Below are 22264 nucleotides of genomic sequence, written 5' to 3'. Positions count from 1 at the left end.
GGGCCCAACACACTCATCCACCCCAGATGTGGACCCTCGCCATGTCCACAGCTTCCCTCACCTCCCCTCCTCTCCCAGGGCAGGACTTACTGGTGCAGGCACTGTCTGCGGGGTCCGTGTCTGCCCGGAAAAAGCCATTTCGACAAGTGCAGACCATTGCTGCTCCAGATGTCGTCCGGCTGTTGGGAGGGCAGGGAGAGCAGGGACCTTCCCCCTGCTTAGACTTGAAGGTTCCCGGGCCACACGCTGGAGGAAGGAAAAACAGACCTGAGTTATAAAGTGAACCCAGAAAGCATCCACCACCCCCACCAAGGCTGGGCAGACCCTTCCTCGCTGCCCTACCAAATCTTCCATCATTGGCTTGAAGGCTACTTACAAGCCTTTCCATCACTGTCAGCTGTGCCCAGGGATGCAGTGCCTCTGGCTGTGCAGTGTGGGCAAGAGTGGGCTGCCAAAGGGCAGGAGCAGCAGCCAGTCCAGGCACAGCTCTGCCCAGGAAACACTGCGCTCCAGCAGCATGTCCAGGGTAATCAGAGGTGGGAAGAGCTGGTCACCACCAGCAGTACCAGGAGCAGGGCAGGTCCATTCAGAAGAGCACATCATCAGTTTTGTTTCTTCACTGCTCTTCCCAAGGACTTTGCCATGTTCCCTTCCCCAGCCGATTTCCAGACTGAGCACCCTCCATAGGGTCGCTCATCCATTCTCCGGAATTTGAGCCGGAATTAAGGCTAAAAAGGAAGGGATTTCTCAGCCCTGCCTGCAGCAGTCCCTGCGAGAGGCCTCCACCATCTCCAAAATCAGCCACTCAGCCCCAAACCTTCCGCCTTGGGCTCTTCAGCCACTTCTCAGTCCCGGGGCGGTGGCACCTCCCAAGGTCGGCTCAAGTGGAGCGCTAAGCGAGATGAAAACATTCCTGCAGGTCCTTGGCTAAAGAGCTGCTTCAGCATCACTGCCACCTCCCTCCTCCACTTCCGATCAGGGTCCTTCAAGGAGCCATAAGTCCTGGGATATGGCCTGATTGGCACCACAGGGTGTTTATTTGTAATGAGGGGCACGTGAAAGGATTAACAGCACTTGAGCTGAGGAGCAGAGTGGCCTCGGGAACCAACCAACACCTCAAAATAGCCCAATTTATCAGAGTGCTGCCCAAGGAAGCGGATTCTGTGCTCTGTGTTTGCAGCCAGATGAGATGAGAGACCTGCTGGCGCCAGCTCTGCTTCGGCATAACCCTGTTTGCCACAGCTGGGGCAGCATCAGCACCAATGGCCCCAAGGAGGGCACATCCTCCTTGCTCTGCCAGGCTGGGGAAGCTCCAAGGGCACGTAACCAGGCAGCCCTGTCCCACCTCCCACCCTGTCACACATCACCATGAAAACAGGAGGAGGTTTCCTGGTGCTTCACCAGGCTGTGGCAAGCGGAAGTTTCCTGCTATGAGGCATCTCCTGACACCCTCTGTGGAAGTTTTCTGGCTGGCTGCAGCCCCACACGGGGCGTGGAGCGCTGCTGAGTCACATGCTGCTGGGCCGGCCCCGCAGGGACCCGCACGCAGGTTTGGGGTGCCATCCTGGGCCCCTGGTTTGACCAGACACCACGAGGCAGCAGCCCCAAGGGAGAAGCCCCACTCCAGCATGGTGCTGCTGGGCAGGGGTATGTGAGAGCAGCCCCTCCCAGGGGGTGGCACCCCGCTGCCATGGAGGGGACTGTGTGCTCTCCAGCCCCATTGCCTGCATGGATGGCAGGAGCTGCTTCCTGCTTCCAGGGTGTGAGCCTTCTGGCAAGGAGACTTCTTTGGTCAAAACAGGACCGACCACATGGCTCGACTCACTCCAGTTCCTTGACCTGAGTTCACCCAGCCTCTGGGCCTTCCCTTTGGAAATGAAAGCTTAGCCCGTCTCGACTGTGCAGGCTGGAGGGCAAAGGAGTGTGCAGACCTGCTTCTTGGTGAGCAATGGGAGGCCAGCAGGTCCAGGGCTCCCATCTTCCCAGCCTGGGACACCCTGGCCACCACAAAATGTGTCTTTACGTGGACAGCAGAAGACCAGAGGTCGCAGAGCAGCCTCGGCACAGGCAGACCCACCCTGCTGGAGTCCCGGGCGGTTCAAACTGGGTGGATGCAGATTCACACATAAGGAACCAGATTGTTGAGGAATGAGAGATGACTGAAACCTCTTGGACAGGAATGCTCTGGGCTCAGAAAGCTGCCAAACATGCTTTGGTTATGGAGAGGAGCCCAGATCCATCAGGGACAAAACCCCCTGAAATAACAGGCTTGTTAGGGGGAAGAGTGAAGTCAGAGCAACCAAAGCTTGCATGAAGCTGACAGCCCAAGCATGGCATGGGCAGTTGGGGACAGCCAGGTACTCTGCAAAGGATGCAGGAGGGATAAGAGCACTTGGCCTCTTGCACACACAGGGCCAGCTGGTGCCCAGTGGGTTCCAGGCATGCAGGGGACAGTGACCTCCTGGACACGGGAGGAAGGGATAGGCAGAGCTGCCCTTGGCAGGTGCCTGCCACCCCACAGGAGTGCCCAGTGAAGGCACAAGGGGTGAAGGTCATTTCTTTGCATCCTCATGCTATCCCAGCAGGAGTGGGGGTGAGCCACGTCCTAGCCCTGTTAAGCAGAGGAAGAGCAGGAGAGGGACTGAGGCTCAGATGCACTCCAGTGTTTAAGTTTCCAACTCTGCTTAATAAATCAGAGCATAAAGACCTCGGTGGCAGCATGACAGCTCTCAGCCGCCACATTTGAAGGCTGTAACCGAGCTGAAAGCTGATCCCAGGTCCCCGGTGGATAAGCCGCTGTGTCATCTCTTCTCTGCGAGAAACTGCCTGTACAACAACCACTGTCTTGGCCGGCATGCCACGGAACGAGCCTGGGAGCTCTGGAGTGGGAACGTGACTCCATCCAGCCAGAGCTGGGAAGCCAGGCTCCCCTCTCCCTTCTGAGAGCTTTGCATAAGCATTTTTCCTGCTGAAGTGTCCTCAAATAAAATAACAACTCTGAACCTCTGCACACAGATCACATCTCCTGGTGCTGTGCTGCGGTCACCTCTGGGGAGAACATGACAGTCACTGACAGCCACAGGATAACAGGTCAGGGAACCGAAGCGGAGCTCCCCGGTCTGAAGAGGAGCTGCTGGTTTGATGGGAGGGAGAGGCAGTCTGGCCTGACAGCAGGGATCGGCCTCAGAGGGGATTTGTGTGGGGTGTGGGAGGGAGGAGGACAGTAACAAAGCCCTGCTGCAAAGCTACCCCTGCACCCTCTATGGAGCATTGCACAGCCGGCATGGCACGGCATGGCAACCCCAGCCATCCGGCTGCTTCTGGCAGCCCCTCCAGGATTTTCATCAGTCACCCACCTCCAGGCCCTGATCCTGCCTCACAGAGCTGCAGCACAGGGCTGGGGGAAGAGAAGGGCACTACTCCCAAATACAATCCCCACACTGGTGAGTAAAATCCAAGGAAGGGAGCTGAAAAAACACTGAAATAAAACCTTCCTGGCAGCAGCAGAGAGCAGTGACTCATCCCACAGGCAGCCTCCATTATTGCACGGGATGCAGGCAAGCAGCAACGAACCCTGAGTGCATCCCCAAAACTTTGGGGTTCCCTCCCTTGGGAAAGGCAGGGATAGATGTGACACATTAGGAAACACTAGCCCCAAACTACCGTGTCTCATGTCTCGACTGCTTTCCCATTCGCACTATGCTATTCCAGCATCCTTCCAGCTATTTCTCTCCCTGTAGGATGAAGCAGAATGCCTTGCTTCAGCCTAGATAAATTAAACTGATCATATCCCTTTGCCCAACAGCCCTGTAATTTCTTTAGAGGCAGCAGCCAGGATTGCTTGGGACGATCTGTGCTTTATGAACCCGCATGGCTCACTCCCTTCCCACTGCTGTAAGAGGCTGCAGATGGAGCAGAACTGTGGAAGCAACAGCCTGGCTATAGCTGAGGCGGTAACTCTGTTTTTAAGTCTCTCTTAAAAGGCAGTTATTTAAAAAAAAAAAAATAAAATAATCACACTTTAAGTGAAAATATTTCACACCAGAGCAGTCCAAAAGTGGATGGAGCAAATCTGAAGGGAGGGAAGGGAAAGAGCCCTCAGGGGTTTGAAGTGGCATCCAAAGAACAGGCGGGAAAACATTTTGTTTCTTTTTTTTTAAAGAAAAGAAAAAAAAAATTCAATAAGCAAAGCTGCCTCTCAAGCCACAGTGGGTCACAGGCAGGACAGCAGGGGCAGATTTCCTCGAACGTGTTACAAGTAACCCATTGTGGAGCTGCCTGGCTATAAACCGGCAGTTCTCCCTGCCTTCCCTGCTGCTGCCTTTGATCTGGGAGCCCGGGCAATTAATCCCAGGCAGTTTCACTTCCTGGGTTTCATGCAGCAAGCCCATGTTGCAATGCAAAGATGCAAACAGTTGGCAAGTGCAATGCTTGCTTGGCAATTTTTTTTTTCTTTAATTCAGGGTGATGTTTCCATTAGTCACTGATTGCAAGGGAAATTTATTTTTGCAAAAATTCTGGTTTTGGCCCCAGCCTGACCTGCACTCACCTACTGACTGTGCCCAAATGTTCAGTGGCTGGTGCCACGAGGAAAGGAATGTCAAAAAGGCTGAGAAATGGGTCTCAGGAGAGTGTGCTGTCAGGCTGAACACTGTCACCTCAGGTGCTCTTATGGTTCGAGTACCCACAGACTGCACCACACAGCTTCAGTCTCCCAAGTGGGGTGTAGGCTCTGGGGGCACTGTGGCCCTCCTCCAGGACCCCTATGGATGTGGGGCCAAGCAAGGAGGGGGCTCACTGCTCACCCTGGCATGGCAGCCAGCCAGACTCCAAACCTTTCTTTCTTTGCATGAAGCCAACAACATGAGGGGTGCAAACCCCAATGAATTTGGCACAGGAGCACATGCCCAGAAGCACTTCTGGGGAGCCCCTTGACACCAAATCCCCTGAATAATTTGGGTGTTTGCTAATCAAAAGGAGAAGAGATGGGATCAGGGGAAAGGCTGAACCCCAGGGACTGCAGGGCTTGGCGTGCAAATGCAGTGCGTCCCTGTCTATGGAGGAATATGGGGCCCTTTGTCCCCCTCCCTGGCCAGCAGCTCCTCTTCATCCTGCAAGAGCTGCCTCTGCAGCTCTGTGTGGCAGGGAGTGTGTGGGAAGCGGCACAACCCCCAGAAGGACCGTGTGCTAATTAAATAAAGATAATGAGGCTGAGAATGAGATGCCAAATCAATGCTGTGGCAACTCAGGACTAGAGCGCCAGGTACCAGCCTGGCGTATCGCCTTACAAAGCATGCCAAAGAAACTGTCTTTAGCCGGGCAGGATGAGCCCTCTGCTCCCGAGGGACCGGGATACAAGCTGCATTGTAACAGGTCTGAATGAGAGGCCTAATCTTGGCTCCGGATGGAGATAAAGAGGAGGAGGAGGAGGAGGAGATCTTCAAAGGCCACTGAAAGTCTGGGGAAAGGGGGAGATTTACAACAGGGCTTATCCCATCTAAGCAGTAACAGGGTATTGTTATTTATTAAAATGCCATCTGGCACTCTGGAGTGCTGCTTGCCCGCGCGGTGAAGCCTCAGAGGGCTCCCCGGGATGGGAGTGACGAAACCCCAACTCTGTGGGGCTGCATCCACACCTCTCCCCATGATTTGGGGGCTGGGAGCCTTCTCGGTGGTGCTGGACTGTCAAAATGGGGTAAGGGAACATCCAGCCAAGAGCAGAAAAGGGAGCTGCAGCTCCAGCTTCTCCCAGCCCTTCTTCAGCTGTTTCCACTTAAAACACACGATCATATGGCGGAAAATCTGATCCTACAAGCGCAGCGCAACTTTCCCAGAGAAACGTGAGGACACTGCCGCTTCTGCCCAGCAAGAAGGCAGGCTGCCGGATGGAGACGTACCCGTGGCTCAGCGTGGCTTCCCTGCCTGCTGCAGAAGAAGCTGGGGCTTGGGGGGAAAATCAAAGGTGCCGAGAAAGCCACCACCAGCTGGGGGGATGTGGAGATGGGACCTCACCCCAGGCTCCAGTGATGCCCTGAGCCCAACCTGAGGAGCCCTCAGTCCTGCCTTGGGACACCCTGGCTAGGCAGAGCCCAGATGCTGCCTGGAAACGGTGTCACCTTGTGCCCAAACCCCACTCACTGCTAGGAAAGAGCCAACACCCTGTACGGTCTAAGATCTCCCAGTCCAAGCAAGAACGAAACCAGATCCCCAGGATCGTGGGCCCCACTGTACAGTTTTAACTGTGGATGGATGCCTGGCACTGGTGTCCATCTGACCCAGGAGGAGCCAGATCGGCTGCTCTCCAGAGTGACGTGGGGACTGGGACACTGAAGTCAGGGCTGTGCTGGCATTGATGGCGCTGGAGGCTCTGGACACCCGGCAGAGCCGCAGCCCTTTGGAGAATGAACTCTCTCCAACCAGCCACAGCGGCACAGCTGACAGCTACACCACTCCCAAAGCCAACGGAGAGGCCAGCCTGGCCCGAGCCCCACATCACGGGCCGTCCCACATCGCGTGGGCCCTGCCAAGAGCAAAGGGCCGGCGCCAAGAATCCCGTCATCGGCGAGCACGAGGCATCCAGTGCCGGGGGCCCAGCCAGCATCCCCCTCCCTGCTCAATGCCTCCAGCCAAGGGGAACAGCGACCTTTCTGCCCTAAACCCCAGCCACCCCAGGGCAGGGTCCTGCCTGCCAGAGAAAGCTCCCAAGGAAAAAATCACCCCAAGGGAAGTAAGATCCACCCAGGCAGATTTTTCCTTATCAGCACACCCAAACAGGGGTTAAACGGCAACACCAAAGTTACCGTGGGAAAACATGGCAGCTGCAGGACCCACACAGGGCTATCCTACTGCTATGGTAGCTCTCCATTACCAGCACCTCCATGTGCAGGATGTGTTTCCCTCTCTTCTGAGCAGGAACAGGGGGCTTCAGACCCCCTGCCATCATGCTGCTCCCCACCCTCCCTGCTGCTAGCTTTCAGCACTGTCAGGGGGAGCATGCATCCACATGGCTTCTCCCACAGCGCAGTGGAGTCCCGATCACCACCAGGGTTTCTGAGTGCCTCTGGACAAGCAGTGTGAAATCACACTTGCCAGGAACAATCAGTCGCCCCCAGCCAAGAGCACTGCAGGAGGGAGAGAGGGGAGCAGTGGCGAGAGAAAGGTTTTGGTAATGCTCAGGGGCTTAGATGTGCTGGATCCCTGATGAGGACCATGCCTGGAGCTGCATGGAGATGCATCCTGCAGAGGGGTAGCACTGGTGGTTGCAAACCGGTGTGTCACAGCAGACACCACACCAGTCCAGACCACAAAGGCTTTAAGGTTTCCAAGTCAAACTGCAGGCCAGTCCTCTGAGAAACCACCCTGCTCCCTCCTCAGGGAAAAGCCTCCAAAACCAAACCAAGCTCAACACAAAACCACCTCCACCGCGTCAACGCGTCCGTGGGGACAAAAGCCGTGATCGCTTTGCCACGCGCGTACCTTGGCACTGGGTATCCTTCATGGCCGGCTCATACCCAGCGGCACACGTACACGCTCCCACAGGTACCATCCACTCGCCGTCGCCATTGCAGTACAGCTTTAGGGGCACAGACACCTCCACCGCGTTGGGGATGCAGGTGCCTGGCGCGATGACCAGAGAAGTGGGCTCGGCCCCCGTTAAAGTCTCCGGGAAGATAGCAAAGCCAGCAATGGTGTTGGAGCATTTCTTGTAGAAAGCCCGGACGGAGATGAGGGACATGCAGGCTCCCAGGTCCTGGAAGGCGAGGTAAAAGCCATTCTTGGAGAGGGGGCCAAAGCTGCGCACCTTGGTGTTCACGCGGCCAGACTCCAGCTTGGAGAAGCTCTCGTCTGGGGCAATTGTATCCACTTTGATATAGGGGTTCTCCATCCAGAAAGGGCTGTTTGCAGAGGCAGAATCCGTATCTGACTCATAATAGAAGAGGTTGAAGGTCTCTTTGCAGGAGCCAGGGATGTTGGGGATGCTGTTGCAGTCCCGCACAGTGAACTTCAGCTCCACATAGACACGCTGGACGTCCTGGCGCTGGATGAACTTGGTGCGAAGCCAGTTGTTCTGGTTGGCCTCCCGTACGTTGCAGACCTGGTACGTGCGGATGGGGTTCATGGCCTCATCGTAACCGCTGACTTCTTCCCACTGTGAGCGAGAGGGGAAGGGTTAGATCCCTAGCTGGGAACATCAGTGCCATGGACACATCGTGAATGTGGCTGAGGGTGGGGGGGGGGGAAGAGGCAACAGTCAACAGGGAAGGGCAGCAGCTGCACCTCTACCTGTCACAACCCTCCTGGTCATCAAGGTGACTAAGAGCAACCCAGGCCAGGGCCCACAGCACTCCCGCTCCGCTGACACAGAGTCAGGAGGAGACGGTTTCATGAGGTGAGGATAAGCATGGGAGGGAAGGACAAAGATGCAGCTCCACAAACGCACTGGTGAGCAATCCTGATTCCCGTGGGGCCAGGGCCAGCTGCGCCCTTTGGAGGTCAGGATCAGGGCTGGCTCCAAACTTACCCCTGTCTCCGGATGAGTTGTCCATGCCAACTCAGAGGTCACCCACTTCGTGTCCATCAGGGTCTCTGGAGAGAAAAGAAGGAGAGAAAGAAGTAATTGGAGATGAAGGCCAAGATTAGCGGGAAAAAAACAGGAGGAGTGGGGGAGAGGAGAGCTGAGCCTGACATTTCTGTGGAAAACAGCAACTTGGGGGGTGAGACATGGTGGGAGGAGCGGGAGCAGAGCAGACAGACTCCAGATTTCTCTTCTCCCATCAGGAGTACAGGAAGAGCGAGGCGTCCCCAAAGAGCTGTGCCAGAGCAGGCAAGTAGCAGGACAAGGAGATGGCCAGGTGGCAAGGGGGGAATGGGGAGGGGCTGCCACCCCTAGCCACCAGCACAGCCAGTTGTGCCCCCCGGCCAGCACAGGGGGTGCCAGAGGAGGGAAACCGGGCGCCCCCGTCTGCTCCCTCCCCCTTTGCTTTGGCAGGGTGCGTATTTACTGTGGCTGGGGTTGAAAGGGCCCGTTTCCATGACAGGGCGGTGCGGGCCAGGCAGGTTTATCCAGAGGAGGAGGGACTGGCAGGCTGCTCTCCCAGAGACGCCCCACATCACTCATTTTACAAGAGGGGAGAAGAATTTGACCGTCTGGCCAACATTCCTGGAGCAGACTACAAGACAAACCACCCCGGCAGCATTCCCCAAACAGCCCCAGCCCCAGCCTTGGGGGAGCGGGACGCTTGTCTGGGAAGAGCTGCAATTGCAGGCAGCTGTCGCTAATCCCGGGCAGAGCCGCGTGGCTCCGCACGAGCACTGCCGCAAAAACCGGGAGCAAAACGCAAGGAAGAGAGAACGGCAACACGCTGTGGGGCCAATGGCCCCTCTGTGGGCTGCTAGCTCCGTGACCCCCACTCCAGAGATGGCCTCTAGGTTGTTTGGAGGGGAGCAAGCACCTGGAGGTGTCTGGATTGTGGGTCTTCTGGACTCTTTTCTGCCTAGGGGTGGTTTGGTGCAAGAAGGGTGCAAATGCCTCGAAATCCTGATGTGCTCAGAGGGGCTTTGGTGCCTGCCCCAAGCAGGACTCTGGACCAGTGCCAAAATGCCTCCCTGATGAGGGCATTTTGCTCCCCAGCTGCAGGCATGGCCCCATCCCAAAGCCCATGGAGCTCCCCAAGGGCTGTCCGTCCATCCATCCATCCATTCATCCATCCATCAATCCCTCCCTCCCTCCCATCCCTCAGCCCACCGAACCCCCAAACGAGGGGCAGGGAGCCATGGTTCTCCAGCCCCTAGAACCAGCAGTGGGCTAGGATCCGCTCACTCTGGCTGGCTGGGACACAGGACATGCCGAGGCAGCTCAGCTGTGCCGGCACCACGGCTCAGCCCCAGAGCAAGAGGCAGTTTCAACTTCTTTCCCTCCACCCCAGGAAAACCACAGGCTGACCCGGCCAGGGAGGAAGTGTGGAGGAGGAAGGAAATATTCACGCGTTGCAGGGTTTCGGATGAAGCCCGGCTGGAGGTAAACACCTTCCTCCCGCGTCCCACCCCGGGGAGACCCGCCAGCAGCTCCTGCGCCAGCACCCACAGACAGGCCAGGAGCACGGGCTGTGGGTGCCACTGCGGCACAGATAAACAAGCACATTTGGGGACACGTGGGCTCTCTGACCTGCCTTGCGGTTTGCCAGGTTCCCAGCCAGGCCAGTGAGCCTGCTTCTTGCCCAGGCTGCTCAACTAGAACAAACACAAACACAGTCCCATCATGGGCTGGTGGCACTAGCAGTGGACATGGCATGGGGGACAGAGGAAGGAAAACCCTCATGGTGCCAGCTCCCCATTGAGAGAGGGGCAGGGAGGCAGTCTGTACAACAAGACACCAGCTTTGATTTGCAAACACAGAGGTGGTTACTGGGCAGTGGTTATTTACCATTCTTCAAAAACACAAACTAGAAGCATCTGGCAGAAACGAAGTGGGAGAAAGAAGGAGCCCTCTGCCAAGTGGGTAAAGCAGGAGGGCTGGGGCACAGGATGGGCAGGAAGGTGCTGGACACCCATGAGGCAGCCTCTACTTGGTCCCATGGCACTACCTGCCCAAGGAACACAGCAACCCACCGTCCCTGTCCCTTCCCATTTCCCACACCATCAGTTATTGAAGACTGGTAGAAGCCCAAGTGCAGCTCTATGTGGCCACAAGACTCCCAGGGATGCTATTGCACTCCCCAGAACCCTGCACGGGGTGGCTACCAGGGCAGGCGGGCAGCACCACAACATGGGGGAGCAGGTTCCAGAGCGGAGCTGCCCACGGCTCTCCAAGGGACAGACCCCGTGCTGGCTGCCCTAATAAGGGCACAGCAGTGCCGTGAGGGCTCAGACACGCCGTGCTGGCGGCAAACAGAGCCAAGCGTGTGCTCGGCGCCGACAGTGCTGCACTGCCAAGTCCTGATGGGGATACCCTGTGCAGGTCCAGCCAGAGCAGGGCCCCACTGCCGGCATGGGCAGCTGGTGGGTGTTTCTACGGGAGGAGCAGGGAAGGGATGCCCTGCGTGCTCAGGGCTGGGGCTGCTGATGGATGAGCGGCTGCAGCAGTGAGTCAGGCTGAGGAGATGGGAATCTGGGTGCTGGGTGTGCCTGCAAGCCCAGCGACACAAGGATCCCGTGGCAAGCCATGGCACAACTTGGACTGACCAGATCACGAGGGGAGTTTGCTTCCCAAACCTGTCCAGGGTGTATGGGAAGCCTCCTGTACTCCAGTAGGCTCCATGTAGGAAGCCCTTGCCATGGCAGCCGTGCCCTCCGGCAGCGTCCTTCCCTGTAAGTTTCAGTCCTGAGCAGAACCTCAGCTTGGACAGGAGGCTTGCTGCCTGCATCCTAATTTGGCAGCATCTGCCATCTGACCAGCAGAGGAGAGAAAAAACTGACAGAGCCAAGCTGGCTGTTGGTGCGAGAGCCACGTAAACCACACGGAGAGAGTGGGAAGGGGAAATAATAAAAATAAAATCACTGAGCAACTCAGCTAAAGGAAACAGGCTGAGTGCAGAGGGCAGAGTGGGTTTCCTGCAGCCACAGGATTGACCCAGGTGGGGTCAGTGGAGCTTCCCAGACCCTCACAGCCTGCCACAGTGAAGGTTGTGGGTGGATGGCCCCATGGGCTGCTGTGCTGCATGGTCTCAGGGCTGGTGGCACATGCTGGGCTGAGCCACAGAAACCGCTCTCTGCCTGTAAAGCTGCTGCAGAGATCTCACAGTGGCCTAGCAACAAACTTGTGTCCTCCCTCACACAAACACTGGAGTACTCCAACTGCTAACAGGAGGGCACAAAAGGGCATGTGCTAGTGCCCAGGGTGGGTAGCCCAAGCACTGGGCTTCATTGGCTCAGGAGCAGACAGCTGCTCTTTCCCTCTGGCATAGGGTGCCAGAGGTGGGCTGAGAGGTGTCACTGGTGATTTCCCGGCGCAGTTCAGGTTTGCAGGTGCTTCGGAGGGACGTGAAGAGTGTCAGGGCTGGCTGAACAGTGAGTCAAAGCCACTTCAATCCCGCACGCCATAGAGAGAGCCTGGTCCCATTAGTCAACGGGAAATTGGCTCCCAATTTCGCCAGCTTGGGGAAGTCACCCTAAGGCTTGCTTTATCACTGTCTGCAGCTCTGGGAGTTGTCCTCTCCTTACCTTCAGCTGGGCAAAAGCAAGGGATGGAGCAGGAGCCTGGCTATGCTCAGCAAACGCAGCTGGTCATGGCCAACCCCATATAAAAGCGAAAGTTCCGTGGCAGAGTGGGATCTGGGGACAGGGAAAGAGCCTTACTCCTTGGTCAGGCCTTTGAGCATCACTCTGGTTGCCTCTTCCCTGCCCTGCAAGTCTCCTCCCAGGCACACCCTGAGCTGCAAACACAAGGGGTAGCCCCCCAGCAGCCCTCCCATTGCCTCCACAGAGTCCCAGCAGTTCACTAGGTGTTCGAAGCCCTGGCAAGGACCCATCTGGAGCCAGGGACCTCTTTCTCCTGGTGCAGAGGCTCAGGAATGCGGTGTGCATGGTCTGAGGCCAGCGAAAACGTTTGAACTCCCCCCTTAAGAGGCCCAGAGAGCCCGTCTCGCGCTGTTGAGCGGCAGACGCGCACGGCAGCAATGGCTGAGCCAGGAAAGAGGGGGGAGAAATATCAAAATTCTTTCAAGATGAAGCCACTGGGGAAGACTCACTCGTCTCCACCAATTGGCTCCAATTTGAATGCTCTCTCCTTTGAATACAGGGACTGATGGCTTTTGTCAGGATGTGCTGGCAACATAGCATACTAGCTCCTTGCCCCAATGAGGAGAAGGCAGCTCGTGCAAGTCCAGAGCATCCTGAAAGAAGGTAAACGAGGGAAGTTACTAAAGACGCCCACGCAGCTTTGCTGCAAACAGAGGAACCTGTTCTACAACGTGCCCATGTTTTCTGGGAGCCATGTACTCCGCAGCACCATGTCTGCAGGAGCTCAGCGTGGGGCAACTGGCTTGGACTGGCCATACGGTCCACTTGCCCCACGCTGAGCTCCTGCATACACCATCGATGGCTGGGCCATTTGCCCCACGACGTGCCCCACCATGGTGGCTGCTCACAGCGGTGCTGGATGCCTCTCCACCTTGCTGCCATGCTTTTCTCCTCTGTAAGAAAAAGCAGCTTGTTTAGGGATGTACTTTAAATCTTGGTGACTGCCTGCTAGTCAAAAAGCCACCGAAAGGGGCATCTCCCCATATATTTTAATTTCCTTCTTGGTTTTGAAGATAATTATGGCAGGAGCGAGTGGCCTTGCATGCTCCCCATTCAAGCACCTATCGGTACAATTAATCCCGGCACTGTTCTGAGCGGCGGCACAAAGGGCCTTTGGTGTAAGGTCCTTTATCTGGGAACAAAGAGCTGCCTGTGGGAGAGAACCTGAGGTTGCACTTTTCCCGCTGACGAGCGTTTCCCGTACACAAAAGCTGAGCCACACCGAGCGCCCTGAGAGCGTGTCAGGTCTGGGAGACCCCGCAACATGTTTTCTTGAAGCATGCAGCTCACGCGGATCCCTCCTCCTCCTCCTCCAGGAGGGTTCTTCCCTCTCTGACTCCAGCTAAACCTTGTATCCGTCCTCCCAGGCATGGGATGTCCCTATTCCAAGGCTAGGCGACTCCACACGCTGCCTGCATTGAGGAAGCTCTCCCATCCCGCTCAGCCCACCATGCTCTGTGGATGGAGCACAGCAGCTTTGGAGCCGTCGTGTGCACAGGAGGTGGCGTGCTGGGAGGTTTCGGCACTTGGCAGCCCCTTGTGCTGGAGCTGCACTGCGGGGAGGGGAGGCTCTTGCTGATGTAGCTGAGAGCCAGGAGAGCAGGGAAGGAAACTGAAGCCAGGGAGGGAGGCAGCAGGCAGGACATCAGTGGACTTGGCAGCACCCAGGGTGGCCAGAGGGTACCCATGGTGGAGGTGCCAAGCGTGGGGTTTGAGAGTGTGGGGAAGGTTCCGGCAGGCACTGTCTGCCAGCTCCCTCTGCAGGGACAGGGCTGGCAGCACTGCCAGCATGCTGCACAGCCCACATGCCCTCGTCCTCCCCCAGGAATCCCATCTCTTCCGGGGACCCTCTGCATGCCTGCCCACCGGAGCATCCAGTGAAAGGCCAGGGGCTGTGCTGGTCCCACCCTTGCCCTCCCTGGCTGTCAGGCCAGGCAGGCCAGGCAGTGCGGTTCAGCCCAAGGGAAGGGCTGGAGCACTCCCTATCACCGCCCACGCTGGGAACCTGTCCTTATGCCGAGTAGGGCGCCTGCTGCTCCCCAGTGCCGAGGGGGAAGACGCGAGGCTGCCGTGGGAGCCGACCGCCCACCTCATCCCTCCCAGGGGGACACAGGGGCTCTGACCGCCCAGTTCCACCAACGTTCACTTGCCCCAGGTCTGGGGCAAGCCAGAGAATTGTCAATGAACTGGGAACAAAGGGAAGAGAAGAGGGGAAAAGAAAAAAAAAAAGGGCCTGTATCACAGCTGTGGCCCTTCATGCCAAGGGCGTTTGGCCCATCATCAAAGGGGATCGGATTTGCTGAGGCAAATGATGACACATCCACTTCAAGCGGGGCAGGTTCTGCCTGCTGCTGGAGGCGAGCCACCAGAGTGAAGAAGTACTGTGGGCACTTAATAATAGACTCATTATTTCTGCATTATGGCAGGGCCCAGAGGCCCCAACTGAGATTAAGGCCCCTCTGCACACACACCGCACATGCACGCGCAAAGGCAGGCAGCCCCTGTCTGGAGGGCCCAGCCAAGGGTGGGCAGCACTGCCAGTCCCGGCACCATGCACCACTGCCAGTTCCAGCCCTGCCAACACCACGGTAAGCTCACAGCAGGGCCCAAGACTACCATTCCAAGGATGCTCCAAGAATGCATCCTCTATTTCCCAATCCCACACCTGCACTGGAGTATTAACTTTATGCCAGGAGACAGTCCCATGGCTCTGAGCCAATGGCCTCCTGCATGTTCCTCACAGTCCCCCCACCTGACCCCAAAGCCCTTCACCTTCTGCACGGGCCAGATCCAGCTTCCAGATGAGTGGGAGCTGCCTGGCATGCGGGACGGAGAGGGACAGGAGCGCTCCCTCCATCCAGCCCTGCCTTGTCACTGACCCACTAGCCGCTAACCGATTGAAGAGGGTTTTCCGGCCGCGTGCTCCTCGCCAGGAGCTGTTTCCTGACGGCCCTGAGACAGACTGAAGCATGTGAGGGAGGACAGGTGCCAGCTCTGCAAAAGGCAGATCAAGTGGCAGCGCCTGGGATGCGGGGAGGGATGGGTGCTCCTTTCCTCTTGGTCACACACCGGATGGAGGCAGGGAGGACAGATTTCTGCCATTTTACAAGCAGGGCCATGCCTGCTCCAGCACTCACCACATTGCGTGCACCCCCTCCAAAGCGCTGCATTCAGAGCCTGGAACTTTTGCAGGACAGCAAGCTCCCGCCTTCCAGTTGCATGCCAAAGACACGTGCAGCCTGCTGCCCAAACCCTGCCAGGTCCCGCTGCCAGGTCCCGGTCCTGCAGAAAGGCCGTATCGACGCTGGGAGAGGACGGGAGCCAGCTGCTTGAGTCCAGCCCTGCACTGCAATTACTGTTCTATTAATACCACAGGGATTTCGGATGTCAGAGCTCAGTGTGCTACATGAGGGTCAGCTCGGCCAAGGAAGAGCTGCCATCCCTGTCCACGTGGTGGATGCACCCTGGTACTTGCTGCTTCGGCTTGCCCAGGAGGAAAAGATGCTTTTCCTGTGGCAGGCTGTGGGCAAGGGGAATGGACAGACCCCATAGACAGCATCTCATCTCTGCTGCCTGACAGCCTGCTGCCAGACACACTGCTGGTCTTAAAGTGATTGCTGCCCACTTGGGACAGGAATGTCCCTGCCTGGCCCCAGGGAAGGGGCTTCCCACTGCAGCTCTCTGCCATGGGGAACATGTGACCAGCCATGCCAGGCAGGCAGGAGCTCTATGGCCAGCAGGCAGGACAGATTTATAGGTTGCCATCCCCAGCAAGAATGGCCATGCCTCTGTCCTCCACTGCCACAGAAATAACTCATCTGATCAGGAGGTGCCAGACCTGTTTGAGCTGAGAATGCCATTTACTAGGACATAGGCAGGAAATGGGCTTGCAAAGCCATGCTTGTTTCTAGGACATGCTATGATGGGGATGTTCTTCTTCTTCTGTGACCCCACTGCCCTGTGGCCATGGTTTCATGGGGCAGGTGTCCCCACAGGGCCATCAAGGTGAGCTGGGCTGGTGCGGGTGGATGTAGAGTCCCAGAGTCCCTGGGGGAAGGAAGAAAAGGCGGTCGGTGCTGCAGACCTGTCTCCGCAGGGCAACTGTTTGCGGCAGGCTGAGATCCAAAAGGCCCCTCTCCCCCTCCAGCTCCATTTTTTTCCAGGTTGTACTTTTGGAAAGTGCACAGAGAAAGAGTAATGATATTTAAAAGAACAAAAGCCCCACCTCTTCCCCAAAAAAGGTTACTCGGTGCACATCCAAAGGCTCGCCCCACAGACGAGTGGTTCGGCTGCCAAGCTCCATCCCATCCCGGCAGCGCAGAGCAGGAGTTTCTGCCAAGATCTCCCTCCTCTCTACTGCCTGGGGCAGTTACCCAAATCTCCGCACTGCTCTTTGCTCGCTTCCTCAGCTCTCTGAGAGCACCAAGCCCATCTGGAACTGCTTAAACCCAAATATTGCCCCCCCCCCCTCCGCCTCCCCCACCCCCAAAGTCAGATTCTTCCAGAGTTAAAACAAGCACAGAGTCAGGAGGGGGTGCCGGGCCGGGCTGACTCGCTCCTTCATTTCAGTTTAATTTCTGGGGAACTAGAATAAATCTGTTCCTGGCGATCGTTCAAGCCCTGCACATTTTTCTCATTAATAAAAAAAGGCCTTGGATAGCATGCCGCGTGTGTGTGCCCCCCCTCCCGGCGGGGTCTCCCCTGCGCCCCAGCCCTCGCTGGGCAGGCACTGAGTACCCGAGAGACAAGCAGGACTGGGTGAGGGAACACCGGGACAACGGTGTCCCTTCCCCAGGACAGGGACGGGTTTCGGCAGCCCAGTGCGATGGCCACACCTCACAGAGGAACAGGGAGGCTCAAATCCCCTCGCAGCTGCTGCTGGGCAAAAGAGTCCTGGGGGAGGGCTCCCCTGGGAGGGGACATCCCTGCTGCCCACCCCTTCAGCACTGCAGCCCCTGTGGGGCCCCCGGGGCATTCCTGGGGAGGGGGGCTGGGAAACAGGTGTTTGTCAACAGCTCCTGCCACATGCATGAGAAACACCAGGCCCTGCAGTGCAGCGGGGCTTAGCGATGGGCAAAAATAAAATTAAGAGACCCCCTACAGTAAAATCCCCCCCGCCCCAGCCCAGGACCCACAGCCAGCACACGCTGGCACGCGCATGGAGAGCGGCCACGGGGCTGGTGGTCGGCCCTGCCGCTGTCCTCCAGCCTCTTCCCAAGATGGCTCCTGTTCCTCTTCAGCGGGGCGGCCATGCGAAGCCAGCACTGGGCTCGCTCCCTCCCGCCTCAGGGAGCATGGGCTGGAGGGCTGGGCTGCGCTGAGGAAAAAGCAGTCACCAGGGGAGGGATGCAGCCCCTCAGGGAAAAGTGATACTGGGGAAAGAGCTGCAATTGCAGCAGTGGGGATGTTGCCCACTCCCAAGCTCAGCCCCAGAACTCCTCCATGGCTGTGCCGAGGGAGGGTGATACTAGTGCCCAGGTACGGGAGGATGAGGCTTCACCAACAGTGCCAAGCCTGTCCCTCCGCAGGCGGGACACCCACCCGCCCTACAAAATGGCTCCCACATGGACTTCAGCTCTGCGAGGGAATGGCCCGTGCCCCGCTGCCAGCACCGCCCAGTCTGAGCACAGGGCTGGGTTTGGAGCAACAACAACAACAAAAATGCAACAAAAAAACCAAAACACGCATTTGAATGGGACGGTCCCAGTCGGGTGGGAGTGTCACTGCAACAGGCTGCCTGGCCTTCAAGATGGCAGCCCATCCCCTGGGGCATGGGGCTGTACCTGGCTCTGCAAGGAGCTTCCTGGCCACGGAGGGACACCCCCATCCCCACCATCCCCCAAACACTTCACGGGAATACACTGGACCTAGAAACAACACCAACTCATTATGGCTTCAACCACAGAGAAGTTTGTGGTCGCTCCACCACAGCCCTTGAGAATAATCCCCGTTTCCCAGGGTTCTCCTCGTGGGGGAGGCTGACACCCACCCGCTGGTCTGCACCAGCTGGGAACGGGGATCCCGACCCCGGGGCCGCCCCAGCACCCTTCCCCCAGCACAGCTCCCAGGCAGAGACGCTTAATCCTGACAAACCAGTTTGACTCAGCACAACAGGAACAGCTACAATTTTAAAAACATGCAAGTCTGTGATTCAGATTGCTGGGGCTGTTTTAATTAAACGCCAAGCTCCCCTGCTCCAGCGGCAGCAGCAAACGGCTCACGGAAAGAAAATGCAACCAACTGGTTTCCCCAAATATCTCTTGCAGTAAGTCATCACAACAAAACAAGGAGTTTCGGTTCATTCCTTAAAAACCAGAGGCCGCTATTCCCAATCGCAAGGGCCAGGCAGGAATGTCCCCACAGCCGCAACCTTACTGTACATTAAGGGAGAAATGTGGGGCCGCAAATGGATCCCGGTGCTGCAAGTTTTCCCTCTCCCCAGCTCTCCGCATGCTCCGCCCGACACAAAGGAAAGCCCTTCTCCTCCCCTCCTTGGGAACACAGACAGGCAGGCTTCCTCGAGTACAGCTTTTAGTGAGGAACGGGAGATTTAATGAATCTAGCGAGTGTTGCGGAGCCCCACGACCCGCTTTCCCTCACAGCCCTACCCCAAGCATCAATAAAACAGCAGGGCCAACTTGCCCCATCGCCCCGCTGAGAAACATGCCATTTCTGTGAAAAGTAATTAAACGGAAAGCAAATCTCCCTGCCAAGAAAATACCTGGCAGTTTCAGCACAGGGGTCAATTAAGTAGGGGTTTGCTAATGCAGAGAAGAGTGTGGTCAGGCTGTGTAACACCTAGCTGGGGTCTGGGAGCTGCCACTAGGCAGAACCCAAATGAAGAAAATCCCCCCTAGACATCCTCCTGCACTGGGAGCTTTGGCTATTTCACTAGAGCCTGAGTAGGCTTGGGACTACGTGCAGCAACACAGCGCTTCTGCACGGGGATTCATGGGGAAGCACGTGGGAAACCCCAAGTTTAAATGGAGTCCTGCATCCAGAGAGGCTGCTCAGGGCAGAAGCTGCCTCGGAGAGCAGCTCCTTAGGAGAGTAGGTCCCTGTCCCAGCCCACCTGTACCTCCAGGGCAAGAGGCAGATCCAGCCTGTGGCTGTCCACACTCCCTTGGGACAGGGTATTTTGAAGCCTGAGGGTTTTACCCTTGGATGGTCGGCAAGGGCCTGGAACGCAGCACGTTCCCCATGCTGTTCCACTGTGTTCGCTCCCCACAGGGCCTCTGCTCCCACAGCCCTGCTGGGACAAACTCCTCAGCTCAAACCCCTGCACTGGAGAAAGGATCCGCTGTTGCCCCTGGATAGAGCATTCCTTCTGCAGCCGGCCTGGGGACTGCTGAACCGGAGAAGAAAAACACATTGTGACTTCAAACAGACCCAGCGCACTTACAGGATCTGGAGAGAAACCATTTTCTCCTCGGCAGCACAAAGCCCTCACTGAGCTGCTGCCGAGCGCAGCTTTTCCCCTCCACCCCCGTGGGGCCTTGTAAAGAAACTCAACTCCCCGCCATCCCCCTGGGAATGAGGAGCGCCATGCAGCCCCAAAGCCCCCTGCCCTTCCAGCCCAGCACCAGCCGCAAGCCCAGCCTGTTGCCCCTCAGAGGGGATGGTAAAGTGGTCGGGTCTGGGGACTGCTTGCTGCTGTTGTCTGCAGGACGTGTGTGCAGATTTACGGCCACGCCAGATTTATGATCAGCACTAAAATATCCAAAGAAATGTGCACGCGAGATTTACAGTAACCGCTGGAACGCGCCGGTCCCCATCAGGAAGCAGCGTTGAGCGCGGACAGAAATGCCCAACGCAGCAGAAGCGCGGGAGCTCTCTGACCCTGATGTGAGCAGAGGCTTCCCAAAGCTGGGCAAGGCAGAAGCCTCTCCGGGCCAGCTGAAACTTTCCCTCCAGCTCAAAAAAGAGTAAAGGAGAAAAAAAATAAAAAAACGAAAAAAGAAAAAAAAAGAGAATCCCGGGGGAATCGGGGCCAGCCCCAAAAATGTTGGGTGGCTGCCAGCCAGCCCTGAAGCAGTCCCACCGGATTGGCACACAGCTGGGCCCTGACCTCTTGGATGGCGTGTTCGGCCCCTGACCCTTCCACACGTTTGAGAAGCTGAAAAAAACTAGTGACTCCTCAGCAGGGGCTGTTTATTTTCTCTCCATCTGACTTTTCCCATTGCTCCATCCCTGGTCGGTGCAGGGGCTCCCTGCCTCCCTGGGGACATGTGGGATGATGCCCAGGTGATGCTTGCTGGTGTTGCCAGCCCCCACATTGGCTATCCTTCCCCAATTCCCAAACCGCTGATGGGAAGCAGGTTGCGAGGCACTGCCCGCAACCGTGGGGCCCCGTTGGGCTCTCTGCCTGCAACTTCATCCTCCGGCACCTCTCCAGCAGGCAGGGATCCCCGGGTGGGTGCTCGGGAGCCTCCATCCCGAGAGGACTGGGTGCCGGTGGCTTTTCCCTTCCCCTCCTGCTGCGGGGCTCCCGCTTAGCCGGGAGCTCACAGACCCGGCAGGCCCACCAGCTCTGATTCCTACGGCGCACAAAGGAGAAGGGGTTTTAATTTTTTTTTTCCCTTTTAAAGGAGAAAAAAAAAAAATCGAACGGAGGGAGAATGAAAAGGAACTCGGGCAAGAAGCAGCCCCGAAACTTTCTAGAAAGCCCAAAGCCAGAGGAACAATATCCCTCCATCCACCACAGCGGGGAGGGGGCTCCTGCTCACGGCCACCCCCGGGGCCGCGGCCCGAACCCCGCAACGCGGGGCGACGGCAGCGCGAGCCCGAGCACGACACCGCCTCCGAGCAGCCCCCGCCGCCTCCGCCCGCGCAGGGGGCACCTACAGCTCCGCTCCAGCCGGGGCTTCTCCCTTCCCTTCCCTTCCCTCCCTCCCTCCCTCCCTCTGGCAGTGGGTTCGGTTACCGGACACCGGAGCGCCGCCGCCCCTGGCACTCCTGGCCGGAGCCCCGCACACTTTTTGCGGAGACAAAAACCCGTCCGGGCCCCCTTCTCTTCCTCTCCTCCGGTGCGACCCGCCTCGCCTGCCCGGGGATCCTCGGTCCCTCAGTGGGGCCAAAAGCCGCTCTCCTCGCTCAAACCTAGGGGTGCTTTGACACCCCGCGCACCGGGGTTCACCCTTCGAAGGGGGGAAAAATAGTCCCCGTTCTATTCCAAACTCCGCCGGAGCTCAGGGGTGGGCGAGCCGCGGAGCGCAGACCCGTTCGGGGGTGGATGCGGCACGCGTGGCCACTCGCCCCGGCGGTCCCACGCTGGAGCCGCGGGGGTTAAGGCGGCGGGCGCGGCGAGCCCTGCCGGGGAAGGGATGGAGCCGGACACGGCACACGGACACTCCTTCCGCGGCCCCACCAGTTCTGGCATGCAGCGAGCTTCCACTGAAAGAAATATTAATTTTCCAGCCCTCTCGGTCGTGGCGAAAAGCCTCGAAACGTGAACCGAGTATCCAACGAGGCGCCGCTCCCTGCCAGCAGCCGCCGTCTGCGGAGCCGCGCCGGGCTCGGTTCCACGGGGCGTTGACTCTGAAACCCACTGAGGGCGGCGGAGCGCGGGGAGCGGGGCTGCGGCGAGATCCCCGCGGGGACAACCGGCCGTCCGCGGCGCCACGACGAGCAGAGCCACGACGAGTCGGCGGGCCGGGGACACCCCGGAGGGTGCGTGCGCCCGTGCGCGGTCGCCCGGGCCCCGGCACAGCGGGCGGAGACGCCCGCCCGGTACTCACCCTCCAGAGCGCGGCGGCCGCCGGGGAGCAGCAGGAGCAGCAGGAGGGGGAGCAGCGGCGGCGGCGGCGGGGGGGCCCCCGGGCGGGCCGCGGCCATAGCGGGGGCGGTGCGGGCGGCCCCGCCGGGCAGTCCCGAGCTCGGCGCCACGCGCGGCTCCTCTCGCCGCCGCGCCACGATCGCGCTCTGGCGCCGCCGCCGCCGCCACCGCCGCTGAGCCGTGGGGGGCGGGGCCCTCCCGCCAATCACCCCGCCCCTGGCAACCCGGCGCCCCTGGCGACGGCGAGCGCGG

The 22264-nt window shown here is 58.3% G+C and overlaps 1 protein-coding gene across 2 annotated transcripts in view; it reads right to left on the bottom strand.

Annotated features, from left to right (window-relative positions):
* The window catches only part of EPHB3 (EPH receptor B3), a 29595-nt gene extending 7555 nt beyond the window's left edge, over positions 1–22040 (bottom strand). For both annotated transcript variants that reach the window (XM_027890607.1, XM_027890608.1), the window contains exons 1-4: positions 21975–22040; positions 8522–8586; positions 7477–8149; positions 91–246 (exon numbers count right to left, since the gene is read on the bottom strand). In XM_027890607.1, the coding sequence (XP_027746408.1) occupies positions 91–246; positions 7477–8149; positions 8522–8578 (886 nt within the window). In that variant the 5' untranslated portion in view covers positions 8579–8586; positions 21975–22040. The remainder of the gene's footprint in view (positions 1–90; positions 247–7476; positions 8150–8521; positions 8587–21974) is intronic.
* Between the last annotated feature and the right edge of the window lie 224 nt (positions 22041–22264).

Source organism: Empidonax traillii, unplaced genomic scaffold (genome assembly GCF_003031625.1).
Source record: "Empidonax traillii isolate 1590-97213 ecotype Southwest subspecies unplaced genomic scaffold, ASM303162v1 scaffold292:size1342341, whole genome shotgun sequence".
NCBI classification, from domain to species: Eukaryota; Metazoa; Chordata; class Aves; order Passeriformes; family Tyrannidae; genus Empidonax; species Empidonax traillii.
The sequence above is the reverse complement of the archived record's forward strand: the minus strand, read 5'-3'. Positions and strand labels throughout refer to the sequence as shown.